We start from the raw sequence: 11,468 nt of genomic DNA, 5'->3' as shown, positions 1-11,468 counted from the left end.
GAGGGGAAAATCCACGTAGCGTTCATCTTCGGAGATCCCCGTCTCACCCAGTTCAGCGGGCGCTATGCACGATGGGTCAATGCAATCCGTGATTTTTGACGCAGGAAAACGAAAGCTATTTCCAGTTAGCTTTCTTTAGCATTTCACGTGAAATGTGACTCTCCTCACAGACGGCGTAACCCAGGGAAAGAGACCGATTTCATTTCTCGCCGCTTAGATTTAAACCCTGAATGACGTAGGGGTATTTCCTGCTGGGATTCCAGCCTTCTTGTCAGCTGATTGGACCATGCGTGAGCTGGCTGTGCCAGGGCTGGAGATTTTCAGAACTTTCCAGAATCATTCTTTTGTTCTCCTTGTGTAAAAGGAGGGATTGATGTGGTTCATCAAATTGATTTGTCTCCATTGTGGCAATATTTCCCAACAGGATTGTGTGTGGGATCTCACCGCGGGCAGGATTTTCTATCCAGCGGTCACAATCGAGGATGGCTGCACTCTCAAAAGCATCTCCGCCCTCGGACTGATTTTCTTCCTGCACGAAAATGTGTTTTGACAGGTTGGGCAGAGGGAAACCTCTTCTGTGAGCCTCGTCTTGATTGGTCTTTGCAGACACGATCACACAGGAAGTAGTGTCAGGAAGGCTTCTTGAAACTACTTCCTGTGTGATTGTGTCTGCAAGGACCAATCAGGAGGAGGGTTACAGAAAACGGTTGATTTCCACCTAACTTGTCAAAACACATTTACCTTTACTTGGGGAGAGAATCAGTTCAAGGGCAGAGACACTTGTGGAGCGCAGCCGTCCTTGAGCTTGGCCGCTGGACAGGAAATTGTACGTCCTCAGCCCGATCCCAGGCGCTTGCGGCGCTCCTCTCAGAGCAGCAGTTTTTCGCACGTGTGATTTTGTTGTTCGGCGGTAGATAAACCATGCGCAGAAGTAGTTTAACATACATGCGAGTATGTTTATTTTGCTGGTAGGCATTTTGAAATAAATGTGACACCATAGTTTAGTAACAGTTAGTTGTGCTCCTACCAGGTCGGGACGCAGCAGGAGGTGTTTTGTTATTGACTTCAAAGCTCTGCTCCTTCTGTTTGAATATGTCTCTGGGATTAAACGATCTCTGAGAAATCAATGACTTTGCCTCCTGGGAATGAAATAAAAAACAGCAATTACATGAAAGTCTGACAGACCAGGAAAGGACTATTTAGGTGCATTGGGAACCAGTGTAATCTAAAGGAGGGTACATCTATAATTAGATAATGAACCAGATTAAGATATTTGGAGCTGAAGGACCTAAGCCGTCATGATCTTGGCACTGATGGTTCGGTTTTTCCCTTTGCTCCTTGCTCCCCTGTCTTATTGGTTCTTCGGCTGATTAACGCCGATCATTTCCACCTGGTTCCTCTGCTATTCATGTTGTGTGCTTGCCTTCCATCAGTGCCAGGTTATTCGAGTGTTTTGGTGAGACTAACTCTAGCTTTCTGAAGTCTGTTCTGTTTTCATGGATGTGACCTGTTTCTGCCATGTGGATCCAGAGTTTTGCTTTGCCCCTGTCTGATCCGTTTGTCTAATCTGTTTTGGAATTGATTCCTGGATTCTACCGGCTCCAGAACCTGGACCTGACTTCTGACTCCAGCTTTGGATTTCCCCTTTGGACGCTGTTGCTGCTTGGCGTCGGATGGCGCCTGCTCCGCTCGCTCGCTAGGAATTCTAGGGGCAGCGCCCGTCATAAGCTGGGGACTCATTCCCCTCTTAGCTTCACATTTGTGTCTCCAGTCCAGTCTAGGTGAACATCAATGTATTTATACTCCTCCATCACATCCACTTATTCTATCCTGATGTTAACAATGTTGAAGATCAAATGATAACCATAGTCTAAGAGCCTTTAGGAGTCCAACCCTCATGTAAAAGACCAAGAACCCTGGTGTAAGCAAATGACAGTAATAATCCTTATTAATAATCATTTATTGGTATTACCCTCCATTTAAATGACCAATTAGCTATATCTTCCAGTTCTAGTTATTTAACATAATCATATCTTCTACAATTACACAACAGGATTCAAGGTTAGTTCTACTAGCATCTCCTATGCCTGCTCTTTAATGAGTCACCAAACTTTTTTTTCCTCCATCATAGGTAAGTAAGTACAATTTTTTTCAGTTTAAATCTAAGTTAGTTCATTCAGTGACTCCATTCTGGAGAGAAATATCAGCTGTGCGGCTGCCATCAACACCTTTGTTTACGGATGTTGGAGATTGGTCTGTTTTCCAGTGTAGTCCTGTTTCTCTGACTTTAACTAACTGGATGTGCTCTCTTCATCCTCTGACATGGGAGCTGGCTTGAAGCTTGTCTTCCTGGCTGTGTGTTGACAGCTGCCTTTTGGATCTCTGCTTCTTTTTCTATGTCTGCTTCTGTCTCCTTGAACCCCAGTGGGCCTCAGCAGATGGCCGCTCACACTGAGCCTCATTTTACAGGAGGTTTCTTCCTATTCAAAGGGAGTTTTTCCTCTCCATTGTCGCTACAAGCATGCTTGGTGTGAAGGATTGCTTTTGAATCAATGAGTCGATGCAATCAACTGGTTTTCCTTAGATAGAAAACTTTGAACTTATCTGACTGTATGATCTGGTTCAACTGTCTCTGACATGTTTTGTGAACTGACACTGAACTGAATAGAATAATATTCTGTATAAGTTGCTGTTACATCCATGTGCTCATTGAGCCATACTCACATTAGCTTTCTGAACAGATGCTGCAGCGTTGATTCCTGTTACCTTCTTTGTGTTTTCCTGCTGATTCTATAATAGTGAGATAGTTTCAAATTAAATAACTTGCTAAAAAAGAGAAACATAAACAATGGAAACATCATGTGTAAAGTTTGTTCTAAATCTCATTCAGATCTAAGGACCCCATAAGTTGAAAAATGTCTAACGGAGGGCTTAGTAGAAGACACACACCAGTTTCCACCATAAAACAAGCAACCATGGAAAGAGCTCAAATGCTGGTGGGTTCTAAAAGAGTCGTCAGCAGCAAAGTCTGAGCTCTGCATAAGGCCATGAGGCAAAATGAAATGGTTTGTCTCTTCACTCTGGGAGTTGGTGAAGACAGATGTGTCTGGATCTCTACTCACATCCTCAACCAAACAAGATGGAAATGTAAAAAAAAAAAGCCCCCCCTCCTGTTCTGACCTGGGCATTCTGAGATAATTACACATATTTTGACTTTATTTGAAGCTGAATGGGTTGATTGCACTGCATCACCCACAGTGGCCACACAATGATGGAGGTTTACTTGCAAACAAGACAATTCTCACAAAAAGGCATTAATACAGCTAGAACCAAGTCCTTAAAATGGAAGTCTTTTTCTTGTCAGGATGAGGGAGTTATTTATAGTAAATGGCATGTACTAATATAGCGCCTTTATTCAAGTTAGGAGACTTGACCAAAGCGCTTTACACTACATTCATTCACCCATTCACGCACACACTCACCCACTGATGGTTGCAAGCTACATTGTAGCCACAGCTGTCCTGGGGCTCACTGACAGAAGCGGGGCTGCCGTACACTGGCACCACCGGGCCCTCTGACCACCATCAGTAGACAATGCAGGTGAAGTGTCTTGCCCAAGGACACAACGACACTGATAGTCGGAGTCGGTGCTTGAACCGTCAACCCTTCGATTTCAGGGCAAACTCCTACATCCAACGCCACTGTCGCCCCGCAAGTTCATCCATCATATGAGTCTGGTTCAGAAACCCAGCTGCAGTGACCGTCTTTGCTGAGCATTAAGATCCTCAGCAACTATTAATAAGACCAAACAGGCTGACCAACAGCTGACCAATGTGCCTGAAACACCCAGAGTCTAATAACTTGTTCTAGTTTTACTAACCGTATGCACAAGGAAGAATATATTCCAACAGAGGGTTAGAGAAAACTATACAGTTTATAATCACCGCCTGGGTTCCCTCAGCTGTTTAAATTATGCTCTGACGTAGAGAATCTTTTTTTGGAAACAGAAATTACAGTTAGATTGTTCTCTTGGATGCAGCTGGGGGAAATGAACATTGTCGACTCTGTTAATATCAAAGGTGGAACTACCAGGAACACCTCAAATATTCTGGCTTTTGTATTTTTAACTTATAAGTGAACAATTCTTACTAAAATGCATCTCCTAGTTACATTATTACTTTATTTTACTTTCAAATGCTGGATTGTCTTCAGCAGATGTATAGTATTTAGAATGAGTAGGAAACAAACCGGACCAGACCGTCTTATTGTAATCACCTACCAGTTGGAGTAGCTCCCTTTCTTTTTCTTCCTCTTCTTTCTTTTTCTGAAGCATCCTGCCAGGTAGAAGGATAGAAATATCTCTGATGAACCTTTCTTGGTGAACACACTTGGTTTCATATTACGGTTATAATCACTCACTGCCGTTGTTCAATCTGCTGCGTTCTCTCCTTTGCTCTCCTCTCCCTCTCCTTCGCCTGTTTCTCATCCAAGTCCCTCCTCTCCCCCTCCAGCTTCTGCCTTTCCTGCTCCGCTCTCCTGCTCTCCTCCTTTCGCCATACCTCTTCATCCCTCTAAGAAGAGACATATATCCGACTTACACCTGGTAACAAAGCAGATACTGTGGTATGTAAGGCTGCAGGTGTTTTGCATGACAGGACAAACCTGAGTCTGGTCCCAGAAGTTATCCTTGTTGGTTTGTTGGATCTCCACTACAGCGTTGATTTTTCTGTAGACAGAACCCTGTTAAAAGAAGAAAAGAGTTAGCATGTTGTAAAAAATCTACTTTGGACAAGTAGTGTTAAGCACAAAGATTAGCTCTAAAAATAACCATCAAATTTGGACATAGATCAGCTGCAGGTCTAAATGATTTAAGATCTAGAATGAGCAACAGAAGGAATAGACCAGGGAAGTCAAACCAGGAAGGGCCATGTGGCTGCAGGTTTTCTTTTCAACCAAGCAATAGCACGCAGACTCCATTCATCTCATCAAGTCATCCTGTTAAGACTAGACTATTAGGAACTATATTTATCCAACATTATACTGGGCAAGTAAAAATTGTTTCTGGGCAAATTAAATGTGAAAGTCACTTGCCCAGAGGGCAAGTGATAAAAATCCTTAACGTCAACCCCTGGCATTGTTAAGGTTCAGCTACCTCATCTTCAGCCACTGGTACACATGATAATGGCCATCTAAGGGCAAAGTATATGACTCTTTTTTATTCATTATATTTATCTATTAATTATTTATTATTATTTATTAATTATTTCTTTCAACTTCATGTATGTGGAATTGTTCTCACCACTTGCTCCCTCGGGGGATCTAAGTAGTTTTGCTGTTTGTGGAAGTTATAGTTGGCTCCAGAAGCTTTGGCCACTTTGTTTAGGATCGTTTCTGGCTCCACATCCTCCTCTGTACGCGCGTTTATAGTCACATGGGCTCCCTAGGATCAAATGAGTCAAAACAATATGGGGCAGATGAAATATGAATTGCATAGGCTACGTTGTCAACTGGTAAAAGAATTGATTACAAAATTCAGACTTACCTTCAAAAAATTTGCAATGGAAGTCAGGTGGTTGGCGCACATGCCTTTACGAGAGTCCTTCACGCCTTCACCAGTCTACGTTAAGAGAGATGGTGTAATCCTATTAGGCTGTGCCTTACAGTTAACGTGGAAAGTAACAAAATATGTAAACGAACATAAACTTCAGGAGGCCAGTCCTGCAGAGGTTGAACGGCGCTTTAAAAAAGGTTCTTTACAGTTTTAGCATCTTTGACACTCTATGATGCTTTAGCTCATGAAACAAATTAAAATATCAGATAAAGATGAGCAAAGTAAAAACAAAAAATTTTTCAATGAATGTGAAAAGAATTTATCATTTAAAACCAACATGCTGTACGTTAAAACTATATCCGCTGGTTGAATGTAAATTAACTGATTAACTGATTAAAAAGGTTTTGGTTATCTGAGTTTTTAGTTTATAATGATTAGGCCTAAATAGACCAGAATCAGTAATAATTTAAATAACCTGTCAAACAACATGACATTTTTGATAGAAATTAAATGAATAGTAAATAACACAATTAATGTACTTTATAGAGTTAATTCAATAAAAACATCTGGATGAATTGGTTAAATCCATGCTCAGCAGAATTATGCTGGGACCTTTTCTGGTATATTTGCAAACCTGAGGAATGACTGGACTTACGAAGACTGAAGTCTGTTCCTAACATAGAAGATCTCATATTTAATGTTATGAGTCGGTTTAAAAGTAGTTGGGGATTAGTTACTAAAATGAATACGAGTCCCTATAAAGTCTTAATACCGGGGAAATAGGAAATTGTCTGAGATGAATAGACACAGAAAGAGAGACTTACCCAGTTTATAAGGACATATTTAGGAAGACCTGAATTGGGGTCTGGGACTCGACAGAATGCATACATGATTTTCCCAGAGTTCAGCTCCTCCACCAGCTCCTCCAACCCTCCACCTGAACATACAAACCCACACCTACATTATTATAAATGCATTTAATATGACTTTATGTAAAAAAAAGATTTCTATTCAATTTTTCCTGGTAAAGATCCAATATATTCATCAAAGACACACTTAGAATAGAAAAGTAACTGTTTGAAGAGAAAGAATCTGTATTTATGGTCAGGAATAATGTTTATCATCTGGAATGGGCTTGTTAAACCTCAGTTGTTAATCATAGATGCTTTTTCCTATCAGTACCATCCTATAAGGTATAAATTATTATTATTTTTTGTTACTGTATTTTAATCTTTGACTGCATACGTCAAAATGTTTAATGAAGGCAAAGTGAAGATACAGAGCAACCTAGATAGATATAAGAGCCTAATAAAAAATAAAGTAACTCTTCTCATTGCCAGGCTTTATAAAGGGAAACATGACAACCACGACCGTGACTCTGTGAAAAAAGACGCAGCAGGTAACCGAGGCAGTTCGATGGGTGTGTCGAAATATGACTCACCCACCAGGTGACAGTTCACAAAAGGACAACAACAGCAAATGTTTTTTCTCAGCTCTTTGTTTTGCCACCTGAGCCACTGCTCTGTCAGACCAGCATACCTATAGTAAATACACATGCGCAACTTGTCAGAATTTCCTTTGATCCCTTTAGTTTTGTATGAAAAATATATTTTAAACTACCTCAACCGCCGTGTATCCCTTTCGTCATGCACAAAAAAACTATTTAAGGTCAGTAAGTAATTTTCTTTTTTTTTTGTACATGACTAAAGGGATACACGTCCATAGTTTAAAGTCTATTTTTCGTACAAAATTAAAGAGATAAACTAAAAGGATAAAAATGGGTATTGTCTATGGGTATACTGGTCTGACAGAACACCGCCACACTCTGTCTGTACCATCACTCTGCTAACGTTTGATTTATTATTGTTATTGTTTAAGTCTGGGAATTCATTGACTGTAAGAAGAGGATTTAAAGGGAGGGATCGCTCCAGGCAAAAGAGCTGGGAATAATCTCCAAGGCGTAAATGTCTTCAGGGGCCTAAATAACAAAAGGGTCTTTCCACCCGCCCTGGAAGTGGAGCGCTACTCATAGGAGATACAAAGTGCACAGTACAGCAGGGGCCACATTCCCCTCCCTGACTGGTTTTCAGGAGGGCTAAGAGATCTATGTCAATTCACTTTTTGCAGAAGGAGCAAAAGAAAAAGGCAAAAAAAGTTGTAATAACCTCTGAGACATAAGCGCCTCCAGGGATCTCCTAGTGAGTCAGATTGGTGATGGTGGAACAGAGCAGTGATTCCCGACAGGGGGCACTTGTACTCCTATCGGTCCGCGGGTGCATTGCAAAGGTTGCATGAAAATATTAAATTTTTTAGGTAATAAAATAAAATAGGGCTTGGAAAATTAAACAAGCTTTTATCAACCAAAAAGTAAGTTTTTCCTGTGAGTTTGCTTTCAGCTTTGACACATATCAGAACCAAGCAGAGGAGCACATTGGATGTAGAGAACAGCCTGGGGTCAGTTGTTTTTCACACTGAGCTCATCAAAGCAGCTCAGGGGTCTGGATTAAAACAAACTAAAACTAATTAAGTCAGTCAATATTTTTTTGTAAAGTATTTTGTTCCCAATTCATCAGGTTTACTTGTGATTATAAGGGAGCTCCAGTTTTATAAATACAGTAGCAGCCATTCAAAATGGCCAACTTCCAGCCACTGGCCTTCTCCTGGGAATATTTTTTTACTCTGACTCCAACTTTAGAGCTTAATGTCGACAAATCATGACAGAAAGAATGTTTTAGTACAAAGATTGATTTTTAAAAATGAATCTTAGGGGACCAGCCAAGGGCCAATCAAGGAAAGTGGGGAAATTTTAAATGGCTATTACTGTACAGGTTTAAAATATGATTTTTATTTTGTATTTATTTTGATTTGTTATTAACTTTTAACTATTAAAAAGAATTCAAAATCCCAAGTTAAAAGTAAGTAAAATAGTTTTTATTTATTAGCAGTTATTGTAAATTCATCAATCTTTAAAACTTTTGAATGAGAGGTGGGACTCGTGGTAAGACAACATGCCCAAAGTGGGACACAAGTCAAAAATGGTAAGGAAACACAGGTATAGAGAGGAAGCTGGAGAGCAGCACCTGGTTTTCTTTGTTCTGTCGCAGTGAAAAAACAGTTAAACAAAACAGTAAAGCTTAAGCGAGGATAGAGAAATGGATGCCAAATTTAAATCTGACCAGCATGCTGGGTCCCTTGGTCTCCATGATTCTCGGAAAGAAGTATCTATGCTTTTTTTTTTATCTCTGCTTCTGTCTCCTTGAACCCCAGTGGGCCTCAGCAGATGGCCGCTCACACTGAGCCTGGTTCTGCTGGAGGTTTCTTCCTGTTCAAAGGGAGTTTTTCCTCTCCACTGTCGCTACAAGCATGCTTAGTGTGAGGGATTGCTGAATAGTCAATGAGTCGATGCAATCAGCTGGTTTTCCTTAGATAGAAAACTTTGAATCAATTTGACTGTATGATCTGGTTGAATTGTAAAATGCCTTGAGATGACATCTGTTGTGAATTGGTGCTACAGAAATAAACTGAGTTGAACTGAATTGAATTCTGTTCATTCGATAATGTTCTCTAACAAACCTTTGGGGCCTGAAACTAAACAGTACCTGAGGTAAAAATTAGGGATGCACGATATAATCGGCCCCCTATCGGTATCGGCCTTAAAACTGAATATCGGACATCGGCCCCCCCACGATATTTAACCCGATATTTGATCAGCTTCTGGGTTTCTAAAGTCTAAAAAAAAAATAAAATAAATACTACTTCTTCTTCTTCCTCAAAAACTTCTTTTTTACAGACTTAAAAACTTCTAAAGACGAGGGAAAAAATATTGATACATTAAAATATCCCAATATCTTCATATGCTGATATATTGCCATTTAAAAACACCATATCAATCTCTTTTACTAATGAAATATTGCTATATGTCATCGTTATGCTACGAAATCCCCCGAAAATTCACAAAATTTTGCAATATTTTTATATGTTGATATATTGACGCGGTATCGATCTATTTTACTAACAAAATCTCACAAGAATTTGCAAAATATCACGAGAGTTTGTAACAGAACGATGAAATTTCACGAGATTTTGAAAGTAAAATAGATCGATACCACGTTTTTAAAAATCTATTTGATATCAGCATATGAAAATATATTTGAGTATATTATTTTTCAAAGTGTCAGAAATGGATAACAAAACTGCTATTTTCAATGACTACTTATTTTGTCCAGCTTTAACATCGGTATCGATATCGGTTATCGGCTACATGAGTTTTAAAATATCGGCATATCGGATATCGGCCAAAATCACAATATCGTGCATCCCTATTAAAAATATACACGGTAAGAGTCATTTTACTAGTTAAAGTTGTTGAAAACCTTAAATAAAATGCAGTGCTCCAGAGATTAGATGGCTGAATCTAAAGGCACGAACCAACACCTGCATTTTTATGATAAAATATATCATTTTAACAACATCAAATCCCAATAAATTATTTCAAAGCTTTTAGCTGTAACAGGACACAAACTTAATTCAGACTTAAAGTTTAAAATGTAAATAGTCCTTTTTTCAAATGTGCTAAATGTCTCTTTAAAAGAAAAAAAGACTGATAAAGCAAATCTTAACGGTAATTTTCCACTTCAAGGGAATTAAAAACACCGGCAGTCTCAGCAAGTCCTTCTTATCTGAGCTGCTTCGTGAACATGAGTAAACTGCAAAAACAATCTAAAAATAAGCCAGCATTTCTTTAATTAAGTGTATTTACTTAAATTCAAGCAGGTAAATAAGATGATCTGCCAATGGAAGGAGTTTTTTACTCTTAAAATAAGCTAAACTACATAATATGCACTTGAAATAAGACAATGCAATTGTTTTTTCTTATTTTAAATGTAAATTGTTACTTACCTCCTAAATTCAAGAACAAAGGCACTTATTTTAAGAAAAAATAACATACTTTTTTTCCCAGCGTAAACTGAAATCCATAAATCATCATTAGCTCTTACCTCCCGTCTCTACCAGTCGGAGGTCATTGCTGTTGCCTTCATAGGTGAACAGAGCCCTTGAAGCACAAAAACAAGCAATGGGCGAAAACTATACACAATAATTCTATCCTACACTTTTGTTTTCAACAAAATAGCTCACCAGTCTGTGTCCGACTTAGCATCCACCACCTTCTTATAGGCGGCCGTCAGAGCAGGACCGTTTTTACTCAGGTTAACTGCCATCGTGTTCCAGGTCTTCAAACTCCAAACAAGCTGATGCTTTCAGAAGATTGAGAGAAATAGTTTGGGAAATAAGAAACTCTGGTTTCAGAAAAGATTCTGATCTCCTGTCACGTGTCCAACCAGTCAGGTTGGTTGATTTAAACCTGATGAGCCACATTCTTTAACAAGTTCCTCCCCTCTGACTTCAACACCTCCACTCTTTTATACCAAACATTAACACATCTATTTTAAACTGGTCCCTTGTAGATGTTTTTGGGAACTTTTATTCCATGTCAAATGTAACATAGCCTGAATATAGGATTGGCATGGCTGAGGGGAAATAAAAAGGAGTGTGAATGGCTGTGATTGTTTACATAAGGAACAGACGTCCCACAGGCAGGTATGGATTCAGCTAGTGTCTTACATAAGACATAGTGACATGAATGGCACTTATGGAAGATTTGACTCTTTGTCAATCTGCTCTACTTAGCAGCAGTCAGATGTTGACCTAAAATCGGGGGGGATTTACTCTTAGGCAATACTAGGCAGCTGCCTAGGGCCCCAAGTTCCTGGGGTTCCCCATACAACTTTGTTTATATGTATGGTTAATACAACTATTCCTTATTTGTGCACATTAATTATGTTTTTGATAAAAATATATCAAATATATCAAAGGTTTCTTCTTGTTAAAAGGGAGTTTTTCCTCTCCACTGCCGCTA

General features: G+C 39.4%; 1 protein-coding gene across 1 annotated transcript in view; it reads right to left on the bottom strand.

Annotated features, from left to right (window-relative positions):
- LOC119797735 (drebrin-like protein B) overlaps window positions 1-10,866 on the bottom strand; it is a 22,651-nt gene extending 11,785 nt beyond the window's left edge. Inside the window, exons 1-10 of the mRNA XM_038306937.1 lie at window positions 10,688-10,866; window positions 10,549-10,604; window positions 6,376-6,488; window positions 5,543-5,617; window positions 5,300-5,440; window positions 4,663-4,740; window positions 4,420-4,571; window positions 4,280-4,334; window positions 2,725-2,790; window positions 1,028-1,139 (exon numbers count right to left, since the gene is read on the bottom strand). Coding sequence (XP_038162865.1) covers window positions 1,028-1,139; window positions 2,725-2,790; window positions 4,280-4,334; window positions 4,420-4,571; window positions 4,663-4,740; window positions 5,300-5,440; window positions 5,543-5,617; window positions 6,376-6,488; window positions 10,549-10,604; window positions 10,688-10,770 — 931 coding nt within the window. The 5' untranslated portion in view covers window positions 10,771-10,866. The remainder of the gene's footprint in view (window positions 1-1,027; window positions 1,140-2,724; window positions 2,791-4,279; window positions 4,335-4,419; window positions 4,572-4,662; window positions 4,741-5,299; window positions 5,441-5,542; window positions 5,618-6,375; window positions 6,489-10,548; window positions 10,605-10,687) is intronic.
- Window positions 10,867-11,468: the final 602 nt, after the last annotated feature.

The sequence above is a fragment of the Cyprinodon tularosa genome, unplaced genomic scaffold, assembly GCF_016077235.1.
Source record: "Cyprinodon tularosa strain WSP-4 unplaced genomic scaffold, ASM1607723v1 ctg598, whole genome shotgun sequence".
NCBI lineage: Eukaryota > Metazoa > Chordata > Actinopteri > Cyprinodontiformes > Cyprinodontidae > Cyprinodon > Cyprinodon tularosa.
This window is presented reverse-complemented; position numbering and strand designations above follow the sequence as displayed.